Source organism: Cricetulus griseus, chromosome 3 (assembly GCF_003668045.3).
Source record: "Cricetulus griseus strain 17A/GY chromosome 3, alternate assembly CriGri-PICRH-1.0, whole genome shotgun sequence".
NCBI lineage: Eukaryota > Metazoa > Chordata > Mammalia > Rodentia > Cricetidae > Cricetulus > Cricetulus griseus.
The window spans coordinates 181,529,370-181,543,747 of record NC_048596.1 but is presented as its reverse complement, the minus strand read 5'-3'; the positions used below and the strand labels follow the sequence as shown (position 1 = coordinate 181,543,747).

The following is a 14,378-nucleotide window of genomic DNA, read 5'->3' as shown; positions in this document are numbered from 1 at the left end:
AAAGGATCAGTGACCAGGTCAGAGTGGGTGGTGTGGCACAGGAAGGCCTGAACGACAAAGAGCTTAAAGAGGAAGGAAACCAGGGGATCTAGAAAACGGGACAGCCTACACTGGCTCACTGGCCTCTTCTGGAAGCCTGCCCAAATAATACCAATCCCTGACAGCCCAACCTGGATTGTAGAGGCAACAATATGGTCGTTTCTACCTGCAAGAATGCTATATGCTGGGGATCAGGAAACTCAAAACTGGATTTGGGAGAGAAGACAGGAATGAAGTGCTTGCCTGGGAAGTTCATGTAAACAGAAGTGGTTCCATTTTCTGTATCCAGTGGATGAAGAGGGCAAGGACGCACTAGGAGAATCCTGAATCCCATAAAACCTGGGAGCAGTAGTTTTTGCCTGTGTCATCTTGGGGCAAGTAACTTAACTCACAAAGAGCTGCCAGCTAGTCTGCAGGAACAAAACTTGCTGTCTTGTTGGGGTGTGCTTGTGTTTACTGGTGGCAAGTGTGGCAGAACTAGGAATAAGGAGGCAGCTATATTATTGGGGCAATTTATGGCTCCTGCTTGGTGAACCAGGGCTGCTGAGGAGAGGTGTTCTGAAAAATGACCCGGGATGGTGGCAAAAGAGCTGAAAGTTAAGGCACGCAGGCCTAGGGATTTGGGACTCACCAGCCGGAATGGGAACTCCTGGCAGCCTTCTGCAGAGGTGGGGAAGAGGATACCCAGAGACGTGTATACTTCCGAAGTCTCAGAAACACGGAATTCGGGCATCTGAGACAGCAAAAAGGCCAGCGAGAGCTGCGGGTAAGAAATCCTTTCAGGAATCAGTCAGCACTCAAGAGATGGCTCTCTCTACACCGGGCGGAGCGGAGCACCAGATGTCGGGGCGTACACAGCTGGAGGATCACGTGGTACGGCCTCAGCCCCCTTCCTGCCAACGCTGCATTTGGCTCAAGCCTGGGTCATGGCCGCCCTTGGGACCCTGAGCTGACAGTTGGAGGGCCCTACATTCAGGGTCTGCGACTCCCCCCTTTCCCTCCCGCGTGAGTGCTGGGGTCCCACGGACCAAGATCGGTGGCGGGGAGGGGGTGAGGAAGAAGGGATTCAGCCTTGGTGCACCGATCGGGTCGGGGGGTCAGTAGGGGCGAGGCCTGCGTCTCGGTGCCCAACCTTGGGGGCCCTTCCTGGGCGGAGGCTGAGGATGAAAGCTGAACTTCTTGTCCCTTAGGCTGCTGCTGTGGCGTCAGGACACGGGGCGGAGGTCGACAGAGTGGATGAAGGAAGGATAGAGGACCCCGGGAAGGGCGGGGCTGGACATGAGGAGGCGGCTGCGCTTTTGCCGGGATGCGTGGCTCACGCTGCTGCTCAGCGCCGCCCTCGGCCTCCTGCTCTACGCGCAGCGTGACGGGGCAGCCCCCACGACCAGAGTACCACCAGCGCGAGGACAGTCCCCGCGGCCCACTTCTGGTCTCCGGGGACGCGGGCTCCCCAACAACGCCCGCGCGGCCCCGCCGGCCTATGAGGGCGACACCCCAGTGCCGCCCACACCTACGGGCCCCTTTGACTTCGGCAGATATCTGCGCGCCAAGGATCAACGGCGCTTCCCGCTGCTCATTAACCAACCGCGTAAATGCCGCAGAGACGGCGCATCTGGCGGCCCGCCGGATCTGCTCATCGCGGTCAAGTCTGTGGCCTCCGACTTCGAGCGGCGGGAAGCCGTACGTCAGACTTGGGGCGCCGAGGGTCGCGTTCAGGGAGCACTCGTGCGCCGAGTGTTCTTGCTGGGCGTGCCCAGGGGCATCGACTCTGGCAGGGCAGGCACGCGGACGCACTGGCGCGCTCTGCTGGAAGCTGAGAGCCGTGCTTATGCAGACATCCTGCTCTGGGCTTTCGAAGACACCTTCTTCAATCTAACGCTCAAGGAGATTCACTTTTTGGCTTGGGCCTCAGCTTTCTGTCCAGATGTACGCTTTGTTTTTAAGGGCGATGCCGATGTGTTCGTCCATGTGAGGAACCTGCTGCAGTTCCTGGAGCCGCGGGATCCGGCACAGGACCTTCTTGCAGGTGATGTGATTGTGCAGGCAAGGCCAATTCGCTCAAGAGCCAGCAAGTATTTTATTCCCGAGGCTGTGTATGGACTGCCGGTTTACCCGGCCTATGCGGGGGGTGGGGGCTTTGTTCTTTCCGGAGCCACGCTCCGCCGCCTAGCAGAGGCTTGCTCACAGGTTGAGCTCTTTCCCATAGACGACGTCTTTCTGGGCATGTGTTTGCAGCGCCTGCGGCTTACACCTGAGCCTCATCCAGCGTTTCGCACCTTTGGCATCGCCCAGCCTTCAGCTGCACCGCATCTTCGCACCTTTGACCCCTGTTTCTACCGAGAACTGGTGGTAGTGCATGGGCTGTCTGCAGCTGACATCTGGCTTATGTGGCGCTTGCTGCACGGGCCTCGGGGGCCAGTGTGTGCACATCCACAACCTGTAGCAACAGGTCCGTTTCAATGGAACGCTTAACTACATATCACAGTATCAAGCCTCTCTCACTCAGCTCCAGAAGAGAACATTAAAGAGCACAAAAGGGTTTCCCATGTGGGATAATGGTGTACACGGCTTTCCTTCAGATCACTGAGTGTACAGTACTGACCCATTGAAATAGCCACGGCCAGGGTGGTGGACCATGTCTTGCCCCACAGACCTAACAGAAGCTGGCACACTTAGTGATGTTAGTAGCCAACAGCATTATAGTATGTGCCAGTGTGTGCTTGGCTGGATTGCTTAGGATGTTATAAACACATGGTGGTATCTCTATGGCCTGGCCTCACATCCCTCATGGACTTGGCAGACACTTTAGTTATTTTCCTTCATTCTTCACATTAGATTCCCAGTGGCAATATCTTATCTGTCCCCCCATTTCAGGTCTGCTGTATTGGAGCTAACCCTTTAGGTGCAGATTTGCCTGTAACATGAGGGATGGGGCCATGATGTCGTGGTCTTGTCCACTATATGCACACACAACTATGTCAATGTACTTATGAAGCTGACCCATCCCTTCCCAGGAGTCCTAAGATTCCTCTACTATAATATTTCCCATATTCTTCAATCACAGCTTCAAGAAAACCAACAGTTCACATTTTCGTACAAACACCCCAGCAGCAGCACATGGCAAGCTGTCACTGAGGGCATAGGTGCTTTATTGGAAAGGGATGAGGAAGTTTCCTCTGTTCAAGAGGATGGGAACAGTCCTGGCTACCCTGACAGTGGGATGTGCAGGGTCTCTAGCCAGACCAAGGTCCAAATGGGAAGACACCTGTCAATCAGAGTCATGGAAGTGCCACACAGGCCTGGCTGTAGGCCCAGGAACCATACAGACAGCTGGGGCAGGATCCCCTGCACATTCATCATGAACTATACAAGATGAGGCTGTACATGAGTTAATTACAAAAGTCATTATTTACAAAAATCTGTACACACATTTGAAAAACTCACAAAATTGTCATCTATGTATCACAAGTTGCTAGACCAAAATATTAAAAATGGGATAAAATTATATGTTTCTCTTTTCAATTCTTTTCAAAAGGATTAATATTTTAAAGCACATATATACTACTTTCCATTAGCAAGACCCATGTAAGAAACGCAGCAGCCCAATCTTCTTTGAGCCCCTAGGCCTTAAACCATGTGGCCAGGCCAGGCCAGTGCCCAGAAGTGGGGCAGGGAGCTGGCCCACAGTGCACAACAGAATGCTGTAATGTAACAGAAGGAGGAAGGTGTCTTTGGCTAACACTTTGGCATTAAATAAAAGAGGCAAACAAGATGGAAACATGCAGCCCTGTCAGCCAGGTTGGACCAAGAGATACAGGTGACCTTGAAGGCTGATTCCCAGAGCAGCAGTGGGAACCAGGCTTGGGTAGATACCTGGTACAAACCTATATTTCAACTACTTAGGTATGTCACCTGGGCATGGCAGGGAGCACTTGCACAAAAGAAACAGAAGGGCACGTGGGCCACACCAGCCACAGCCAGCTCATCAAGTAACTGAAGTGGATGTAGTGCAAATATTGCAACCAAGTACTCTGGACATGCTACCTGCTCTGCTCACCTTAAGGGCCACATGGCAATGTTCTCTCCTAGATACCGATTTCCTTAGCCAGAGAAGTCCCATTTACCCTATGTGTGCAGGACAGGGGTTGACATGTCTTACATGTTAGTTGAGAGGCCCTGGGTCCAGGAATCAAGGCCCAAAGTTTGTGCTTCTCTTTGCAGACTGTGTTCTCTGCTGGCAACAGCAGGCTTAGGACAGAGGGATATCTGGGTTCTCTGTCCCAAGATAGAGGACTCAGACCGAATCCCTTCTGAACCCTTCTGAATCCCAGACCCTTCCAACACTGCCCAGGTGCCCAAGAAAACACACAGGGTGGCACAGAGACCCACTCAGCTGATGTGATGCACAGGTCCATGGACAGAGAAGAGAATGGGTAGTGATGTCCTTAGGGTAGCTCTGCTGTTCTCAGGTGGGCACCAGGCCTAGGGGGGCCATACAGGGTCACCGAGGCAATGTGGTTGTTCTGCATGACCTGGTATGAGAAGAGAAGAGCAGGTCAGAGGGAAGGATGTGGGCAGACAGATCCCCAGGACTGGGTGGTTACAGAAAGTGTGCATTGTTGTACAGGCCTGGGCTCTGCATTTCCTAAGCCACCAACTTCTTTATGTCAATGTGGCTTACTTCTACTCAAGGATCTGCACGCTATTCACAGGGCGTGTGGCCTTTATAAACTCTCTTATCTAGTCTTTCTGCAAGTGCAAAGGCCTGCAGAAGTACGGCATCCAGAACCAGCCCCAAAATACAGGCTCCCCAGACTCTCTCAAACCAGTGGGGTCTCCAGGGCCACTAATTCACACTCAAGGACCAGCATGCCCAAGCTTGGCCAAACTTGCTTTGAGGTTCCTCAGCCCTGCTGAACTGATTATTGATACAAATTAAGGAACCTCTGATAGGCTCATCCTGTTCAGGCTTTATAGATTTCCCCAACCTATTCTTTTCTTTTTTACATCATTATTAATTTTGTTTGTGACAAGGAACATGCATTTGCCACAGTATACACGTGGAGGTCAGAGGACAACTTTCAGGAAACTATTCTTACTATATGGATACCAAGAATTGGACTCAGGTCCTCAGGCCTGCCAGTGGGTACCTTTACCTGCTGAGCTATCTCACTGGCCCTCTTCTCAACGTTTCTGAACCTTTAGACAGTAGAGACGAGGAAAGGTTCATCTGTCCAGCATGGCTGGTAACCCTCCACAACTATCCTCATTTACTTGCCTGCCCTTGCTACAACCACAAAGCCCTTAGCAGCTTATCTGGCTTCCAGGACTTACCTCAAAGATCATCCGCTGAAGACCAAAGCAGAATGTGGAGCCAAATGGGTTGGTATTGTTTGGGGATGAGGACCTGAGGTCAGAGAATCCACAATTAGCAAAACAAAGGTCAAGCAGCAGAAGCCCTGGTCCTGTGGGTTACTGGTCAATGATCTCTAATGACAGTGTCTCCTACATAGGCCCTCAAGGTCAAGAAGTAGCTTCATTAAACTCCGATTCCTCTATGACTCAAAGAGCAAAAGAAAGTTACTACTTTTGTCAGCAGAACTACAGTCACCTGGGAAGAGGACACCTTGATTGAGGAACTGCCTCAGATTGGCACAAGGGCATGTCTGTAGAGCATTCTTAATGACTGATGTGGGAGGACCCAGCCCACTATGTGTGATGCCACTCCTGGTGCTGAGCTGTGCAAGACAACAAGTTGCAGCTGGGCCTGTGATGCAGACCTTTAACCACAGCACCCAGGAGGCAGGAGCAGAAGAAGGATCTGAGAGCTCAAGGACTGCCAGGGCTACATAGAAAGATCCTTTCTACCCATCCACCCATTCCCCAAAAGGAAGAAAACCAAGCAAGCCATGGAAAGGAAGCCAGTAAGTGCTTCCCTCCATGGTTCAGGCCCTGACTTCCCTCAATGACGGATTTTAATCTGGTTGTGCAAGCCAAAAAAAAACAAAAACAAAAACAAAACCAAAAAACAAAACAAAACAAAACAAAACAAAACCCTTTTCTCCACAGTAACAGAGATCAATCAAACTAGGACAGTTATTACAGAATTCAGGAAGGCCCCTTCAAGTGACAGAGCACCTTAGCATGGCAACCATGAGGTAACAGACTACAGTAGGAGGCAGATTTGATGGGAAAGGAAAGCTGAAGACAGAGAGTCAGATAACTGCTAGTTCTGAATAAAGGGTGAGATAGGGCAGGGGAAGAGAGGCTATACCAGGGGAAACCTCCTAAAGCAAACATGAGGAACAGCTCATCTAAGCCAAAAGCACATGATGGGGCAGGAAGTATGTCTTAGCAACACCAACACCTTCCCCACTGGGGTTAGAATTTAGCCCAGGGCTGGCACATGCTAGGTATATACTATACTGAGCTGCATCCCTAGTCCAGAAACTTGTATAATTTGTACACTAACCACTGCTAGAGTTCCTTGAGCCTTTTGAGCTTCAAGGAGGATGGGGTGGCCAGACACAACAAACTCTCACTCACCTGTGCAAGACAACAGGCTTCTCCACAGGATGGCCCAGAAGCTCCTGGATATTGTCCCACTGCAAAAGGGATAAGGGCATCAAGGGTCAACAAGGCCCAGTACACACTATAACTAATGGATTGCCCAGAGTTTATGGCCCTAGACATAGCCACCTTATTCTCAGACTGTTAGACAGGAAAATAAGAGGTTACCTTGCTGTAGGTCGTGCATGTTTCAGTTTGACCACCTGCATTTTCTAGAAAGAGAAGATGGTATAAGCTGGGTTTGACTGGCCTTGGCTACCCTTAGCCCCAGCCACAGGAAGCAAAGACAGCTTGTTTGGAAGAATGTGGAAAGACAAAGGGAGGCCAGTCTTAGGGTGAACTACACTATTTGCAGCGGGCACAAAGGATGTGTAAGGAGCACTGATTGATAATTTGCAGACAGAAAACTCCTCCGTCTATTAGCCAATAGTCCCAGTCACAGGAGAAGGCCTTCATGGCTTCCAAAACAAAGGACCCATCCCAGAGGAGTCAAGGCTCTGGGGAGGAGACAGTGAGAGAACACTTAACCAGCCTGACCACTGCACTCTGCTAGCTTTCCCCCTTAACACAGGAAAGTAATTCCACAGCCCCTTTAACCTGCGGATACTTCTGCACTCACCTTTCTTTACAGCTAGTGGGATCTTGAACTCACAGCGGTGGTAACTAGAAAGAAGACAGATAAATAAAAGCTGTTTCTTGGGAGGCCCACCTGCTCTCACATCTCTACCCTGCATCCCAGAAAAGCCAGAACCCAATATATGGGCCCAAACTGGTCTGGTGTCTTTGACAACATTCACTGGGGAAGGCCCAAATCAGGAACTGAAGCCAAACAGAAAAGGACATGGCTCTCAAGTCTAAAAAGACTAACTTGAGGCCCTGAGTTCAATCACCAGCACAACTTAAGGGAAGAAATATGGGAGAGATAAATTCAACACTCTGCCAAAGTTCAGTTCCTCTTGCTCACCAAAGGTTACTCACATGTTAAAATTATAATGCCCGGGGTAATTGGTATGCAGGACAAACTTCTTCACTTTGTGTGTATTTGCATCAAAGAGGATATCCTGACAAAGAAAACAAGATGTTCAAGCAGGAAAAGTTACCAAAGCAGGTCAGGGGCCTTACCAAAAGCATTCCAACTTGGAATCTTGAACCATGAGAATGCTAGCAGCTTCCTCCTACATATGCCTAGCAGCTTTAACTAGGAATCTTTGGTGGAGGCATCCTGGCAGGTAGAGGGACTACAGATCCATCCATTGCTTGGCAATTTAAACAGCCAAGGGAAATCTTTTTCTTTTTCAAATGGTACCTAGAATTTTTTTACTAACTGCAGACTTTGGCTCAAAAGTCATCAAGATTTCAGGGTACTTCACTCTTGAAAGGCTCATGACAACTAAACTAAACTACAGCCAACCAGACTCCCCTGCTTCTGTAGAAATTGACAACTAATGGACTTGGACCTAACCTCTTACTAGGACTCAAACCTGAATCTGCTGCCACCCACTGATCATTTCCTCCTGTCACCACCAACTTTCCTAACTCTTGTGCGCTAGGTCAGGGATCTCAGGGTTATTCCTCACTCTACTCCCTTACCAACAGCCAACACAATCCAACCAAAGCTATCTATTGCCATCTTTTGTGGGCCACATGGTGACCATTTGCTGTGGACAAAGTACCAGCATTTCAACTTTGCAGATCACACTTCTCCAGCAGCCTTTTACCATCACATTTAGTGATTCTCACTACTATCTATGCCTTTCCTTTTGGGAATTTTTGTGTGGACTTCAGTGGAGGATAAGGATGTATACAATGGCAACCTCTTTAAACAAAATAATTCTTTGGAAAAAATCCCTGCCACCATAGAATCATATAGTGTGATAACTCAGTCTACTCCCACACAAGCTAACACCAAGCTGCTAGAAAATTTAGTTTAGTAACATAGGCTCAATAAGTAAAGTCTATTTGATAATCAAGATTCAGAAATTCCTAAGGTCTACTCAGGTTCATAGTAATATCTATCTAGCTTCATCTTTGCTTTCTTTAAGCTTTAGCTACTTAAGTAAACTAAGCTACACAAAAAACTGTAGTATTCTATAATGGACACCCCATTATTGTCCTTTTCCCAAGGGCAGGCAGGGCATTTAGACAAAAGCCCTCAGGGACTTGAAGAATGCTCCTGCTTGTTAAGACGGAGTCATTTTTCTTATCTCTGGCAAGAGGACCTTGTGGCCCTTCTATTAATGTGACTGTGGTACCTATTAACTTGTCAAGTTCAATGCTAGCTTCCTCAATCCTTGCTCCTAAGCTCCACCCAATACACAAGACCCCTTACTCCCATTTAATCTTTTGTGCAATTATACAGTATAAAAGTTGTAGTCTTAGCCTGGCAGTGGTAGTGCACGCCTTTAATCCCAGCACTCAGGAGGCAGAGGCAGGCAGATCTCTGTGAGTTCAAGACCAGCCTGGTCTACAAGAGCTAGTTCCAGGACAGCCTCCAAAGCCACAGAGAAACCCTGCCTCCAAAAACACAAAAACAAAAAGTTGTAGTCTTTTTTCAATAAAAGAGCAGCCATCCCAATTCACCCTTAGATGCTGTCAATCTCCTTCCCTTAGCTGACTCCACACCACCTCTGTGGGACCTGAACACTGACACTGGACTCTGGCAATCTTTCTCACTACCATCATTGGCCCTGGAACTCAGAGGTCCAACTACAATAGCATCATTTCCTCCTGCCACTATCCTACCCTCAGAAGTCCACCCCTGAAAGTTCCTTAGGGATTCCTGACTTGTGTTTGGCCTTTCCTTTCCCATGTAGGTATACCTAGTCTCTTTTTCTCTCTCTCTATAATATAGTCTCTTCTGCCTTTGAACTTTTAGACCATGGAAGGCTTAAAGCTAATCTAAGACTTATGGTCTGGCTAGATACAGTAACACATGCTGTAATCACAGGCATGAGATGTTTCAGAGTCTGAGGCCAGCCTTCACGACAAACTTTTGGTTTGTTTCAAACCAAAGTCAAAAAACAATGACCTATGGCACAGGTCAACTTTGCCCTGAGATGGTTCTTTCTGATATACAATCATTTCCAAACATGCATCCTATCCACCGGCCAGACTGCCAAATCTGATGGCAGCCGCCAACTCTACCCAGAGCCTGAGGTCTCGGGTACTCCCTCTAAAAATACAAAAGCTCACTCTTACTGCCTGGTCCTTTCCAGTTGCTCTGACTCCAGAAGAGTGTCTTACATATTACAGGATAATTCCCCATTTTAATGCAAGTGATTTCCATAGTCCCCATATGGCAAAGCACGAGCATGTTTTGTACCAAAAAGAATGCAAGATGGGCCAGCAAACCCAGTATCCTGATGTTTCTCAGTACTTTTGGTGGCAGGAATGCCTACACTGGGTATCAGAACCTATGCAAAACAATACCTGGCACAACTACGAGGAGCAAAAATTCCTTAATTCCCTGGAAGGTAATGGGCGCCCATGTTTACACAGGCACTCAAGGCATGCTCTGCCTTTGCAACAGAAGTGAAACCACCTTTCAGTGTGTCACACTTACCACTCCAAGAGTGAAATAGTTAAAAAAGTAGTCATTGCACTTGGATGGAACTTGTTTATGAGGGGAAGGAGAGTGAATTTTCATCTGTTGGGGGAAAATAACAAGAAATTAAAATTCCTTTAAGTAGTTTCTAGTTAAAGTATGCCTACACATTGTTTTCCCAGTATAACATTAAGAGTTCGATATGTAAAACTGCAGGGAGCCAGATCTGTTAATATGGACAGATCTCCAAGTGGCCAGAATCGACAAGTGACAGTTCAAAGTCACAGTCACAGACCAAGAGGGCTCAGAGAAAAACTTTTATTCCGAGTAGAATAGATTCTACTAATGAACAGCAGAGTTCATTTATGCATACTAAAGTACTGGTGAATAAAGGCAGAGACTGCCTATTTATACTGTAAATACCTTTCCCTACCTTGTCTTCGGATTTATAGAAGACCTTGTGTGGAGAGCCAAGCATGCTAAGAACATCTTGACAAGAATCACCAAAATACACCGAGCGCTCAAATACTCGCATTTTGGCATCTGCTAATACTCCAGGTCCACAACCTGCAGACAAGGGAAAGGTTCTGGTCAGGACCTCAGACACTGTTACCCAAGGTCATGGGGGCTCCAAGAAGCCAACAGCTACCTCTTGACTTATCAGGTCTAGCCAAAGGGAAAGACTGCATACAAGTATAAATACTAGATCAATGGGGCTTAATTAAGCAAGACTTTAGAAACCACTATCTACTTGAAAATATTGCCAGCAATTCTGAAGAATTAAACTATTCACCAAATACTTAAGTACACACACACACACACACACACACACACACACGTTTTATCTTTAACATGTATTTCTTGCTGGGAGTGATGGCACATGCCTTTAATTCCAGCACTCAGGAGGCAGAGTGGTTGCATCTCTCTGAGATCCTGGCCAGCCTTGTCTAAAAGTTTTAGGATAGTCAGGGTGTTGTACAGAGAAATCCTGTCTCAAAAAACAAAACAAAAATAAATAAACCAACAAACTCATGTATTTCTTTTGCTTTTCCAGATAAGATCAGATCTCACATAACCCAAGGGTGCTTCAAACTTGCAAAGGAGCCAAGTACCACCTTGAAATCCTGATCCCCCTGCCTCTACTTCCAGCACTAAGATTATACAAGCAGTGAATGTGGTAAGACACTCAAGTAACTCAAGGTACCCAAGTATTTATTAACTCCAGGGGCTAGTACACTGTGTTAGTTGTTGACGAAATACTGGTAAGTAAAACTGCCTAGTCTCTCCCCAAAAGCTCTACTCTTCAGTTCGTGTGTGGTCTGGTCATTACGGCTATTAGAAGCAGCAACAGTAGTGGCTATAGTGAACATAATGTAAAAAGCTTCAAATTTATGATCCTTCTGCCTCAGCCTCCTGAGTGCTGGGATTAAAAGCATGCCCTACCATGCCTGGCAAAAGGTACACTCTTTTGTTTTGGTTTTGAGACAGGGTCTCTCTGTATCCTTGGCTGTCCTGGAAGCTGCTCTGTAAACCAAGCTGATCTTGAACTCACAGAGATCTGCCTGCCTTTGAGTGCTGAGATTAAAGGCGTGTGCCACCACCACCAGATCAAGAGATACTTTTTAATAACACTAACCTACAAGACCACTTCTCCAGAAGAGCCACAGTGAAGTATGTATCAGTATACTTCTTAACCCTACAGAAACGTCTGGCATTTCCTTCCAACTCAGGGAATGAAGAACACTATCACTTAGAGGCAAATCAGGATGAAAAATAACAAAAGCAGTGTGATGTGCTAAGAGTTTCTTTGGTTCAATGATACACCCATACAAATGGAGAAGTGCTTGCATCATAAGTAGCAGATATAATAAAAGTAAAATCTGTGGGGAGACATGGATGATTAACATTTTTTAAAAGCAGCCAAAAGTCATAGAAAATCCTCAATTTCTGGTTTCTTGTTAACAAGACACCACCTTATTCTGCAAGGGCATTACACCTCCCCAAACTTTGTCATATGTAACAATCAGCTTGCTGTATTTGAACAACTTCAGAGAACCCAAATCTGAATTAACTAGGTACCGAATACACCACCTGGCTGAAACTGTTTTATTCGCTGCTTAAAGACTGTAATGATTATTTATATTTATAAATATATATATCTCGAAACAGGGTTTCTCTGTATAGCCTTTTGGTTGTCCTGCAACTCATTCTGTAGACCAGGCTGGCCTCAAACTCACTGAATGGCTGAATCAGAACCTGTTAAGGTGATGATATTAGGAAGCTCTGCTTCTGGGAGGTCAAGACTTCAAAACTGTGATTAGTGTTCCTACCAGGAAACCTGAGAGCTAGTGGGCCCTTTCCAACACAGGAATGTAATGATAAGCATGCCTATAAACCATAAACAATACCTCACCAGATGCTTCAGATGGTGGAGTCTCTCTCTATATGGATACCATGGGGAACCTACCTGCAGCGAGTAAGCGAAGCCGCAACCCTGAGGGTCCAGTTCCATCTCGAAGAACATCTACACTTTCAGCATATACATTCCCCAGGAAACAGCTCAGGGGCATCACAGGAGCCCTAGGGGAGGCACGGAATGAACAGGACATGGATCTCATGCCCAGAGAGGCCACAGGCCCAGCACAAAGCTCACATCCCTCACACTTACTTGGTATCCTGGAGGCTGTTTCCACTGTAGATGTACATTCGTTTTACAGTTGCTCCATGGGGTATTTGAAGAGAAGCTAGACCATGGGCAAAATTGGGCTGCAAACAGGCAAAAATTTTACTAACAACACTGTGCAGATCACATAACTCTCATCTAGTCCTCCCTGGCACTTAGTTTTTTAAGAACTGTTCTGGTCAAAGCACATGATCAAACTTGGCTTTGAGTCAACTAACTCTCTTTAGATAAGCAAGTACTTCTTTCATCTTTGAGTTTTGTTGCTTTTTTTTGAGACAGGGTTTACCTAACCCAGGGTGGCCTTGAACCAGAGATCCTTTTGCCTCAGTCTTCTAAGTACTGGTATCACAAGTATGCATAATGACTTCTTGCTTGTTCATCTTTAAAACAAGTAACTGAAAATTCAGCGAATGAACCCCCTAAGCTCTGTTTAGGATGTTTCAGTTAGAAAATGGCGAGATATACTTCTGACAATGTGAAGCCTTAATGTGCTCTGCAGTGCAAAAATACCCTCTTCCTAGGCCCAAGCCTTGTTCTTCCTGTCAGATCTATCCATTCTGTCTCTCTTGACCCTTAAAGAACTCAAGGATAAGGTGTCCTATCAGTTCCTTATTCCACATGGACACTGGGAAATAAAACATACTAAGGGACAGGAAGTGCCAACCTCGTACTTGGGAGCCTCTGTCCATGAGTCTAACTGGAAAGAGAAAGACAATCCTCTGAAGTTGAGGTGGAAGAGCTGCTCAGCAGAGTTGTACACTGTGGAGTGAGGGAGAAACAACACAGTTGACTGACATCTGCTTTCTCATGTGAACCAGCCTGGCAGGAAGCAGTGACTCCAGCAGGGGAATTCCTTACGTCTAGTTTCTGAACTGACCCACTAGGATGAAAACAAGGGAGAGGAGGGGTCCTTCACTCATCCAAGTACCTGAGGTGAGGAGAGATGGTACCACACACCAGGTTTATTGCTATGGGTCGCCTCTAATTACCAGAGGAATCAGATGAACTTTGCTTACCTCCAGGATGGGTTGCGCCAAAAGACTGGTCAATTTGCTCAATGGTAGGAGCGATGGCCTGAGAGTTAAAATGCACTCCACTGGAAAAAACAAGTAGTTTTTTTGGGGGTGGGGTGGGGTAGGGTGGGTGGTGTCCGAGACAGGGTTTCCCTTTGTCTTTGGAGGCTGTCCTGGATCTAGCTCTTGTAGACCAGGCTGGTCTCGAACTCAGAGATCCGCCAGCCTCTGTCTCCTGGGTGCTGGGATTAAAGGTGTGAGCTACCACCTTTCAGCAATACAAGTAGTTTTTAATACCAGGTTTAACAAGATGGACTTAGATCATGAGAAATGGTGGCTGAAGTTATTTATTTAGTACGAGATATAATCTTCCTATGTACCCTGGCTGGTTGTGAAAACATTGCAGTCCTCCTGTCTTGGCCTCCCAGGTGCTGGAATTACCAGTGTGTGCCATTGTATTCAGCCTAAAAGTAAGTGTGTGTGTGTGTGTGTGTGTGTGTGTGTGTGTGTGTGTGTGTTGGTTTTTCTA

At 47.1% G+C, this 14,378-nt stretch overlaps 3 protein-coding genes across 4 annotated transcripts in view; 1 reads left to right on the top strand and 2 right to left on the bottom strand.

Annotated features, from left to right (window-relative positions):
- The window catches only part of Fbxl8 (F-box and leucine rich repeat protein 8), a 15,525-nt gene extending 14,215 nt beyond the window's left edge, over nt 1–1,310 (bottom strand). The window contains exons 1-2 of one of the 2 annotated variants that reach the window (XM_027405786.2): nt 1,172–1,310; nt 671–799 (exon numbers count right to left, since the gene is read on the bottom strand). In XM_027405786.2, the coding sequence (XP_027261587.1) occupies nt 671–772 (102 nt within the window). In that variant the 5' untranslated portion in view covers nt 773–799; nt 1,172–1,310. Of the gene's footprint in view, nt 1–670; nt 904–1,171 lie in introns of those variants that run through there. The other variant, XM_027405787.2, reaches the window with a different exon arrangement.
- B3gnt9 (UDP-GlcNAc:betaGal beta-1,3-N-acetylglucosaminyltransferase 9) lies at nt 905–3,544 on the top strand. Its single transcript, XM_027405791.2, has 2 exons — nt 905–1,044; nt 1,230–3,544. The coding sequence occupies exon 2, from the start codon at nt 1,318–1,320 to the stop codon at nt 2,509–2,511; it is 1,194 nt and encodes a 397-aa protein (XP_027261592.1). The 5' UTR covers nt 905–1,044; nt 1,230–1,317; the 3' UTR covers nt 2,512–3,544.
- Nucleotides 3,128–14,378, bottom strand: part of C3H16orf70 (chromosome 3 C16orf70 homolog) — a 27,211-nt gene continuing 15,960 nt past the window's right edge. The window contains exons 5-16 of the mRNA XM_027405790.2: nt 13,853–13,932; nt 13,501–13,595; nt 12,822–12,919; nt 12,621–12,733; nt 10,587–10,720; nt 10,172–10,255; nt 7,588–7,670; nt 7,229–7,272; nt 6,778–6,821; nt 6,586–6,644; nt 5,374–5,446; nt 3,128–4,571 (exon numbers count right to left, since the gene is read on the bottom strand). Of these exons, the coding sequence (XP_027261591.1) occupies nt 4,485–4,571; nt 5,374–5,446; nt 6,586–6,644; nt 6,778–6,821; nt 7,229–7,272; nt 7,588–7,670; nt 10,172–10,255; nt 10,587–10,720; nt 12,621–12,733; nt 12,822–12,919; nt 13,501–13,595; nt 13,853–13,932 (994 nt within the window). The 3' untranslated portion in view covers nt 3,128–4,484. The remainder of the gene's footprint in view (nt 4,572–5,373; nt 5,447–6,585; nt 6,645–6,777; nt 6,822–7,228; nt 7,273–7,587; nt 7,671–10,171; nt 10,256–10,586; nt 10,721–12,620; nt 12,734–12,821; nt 12,920–13,500; nt 13,596–13,852; nt 13,933–14,378) is intronic.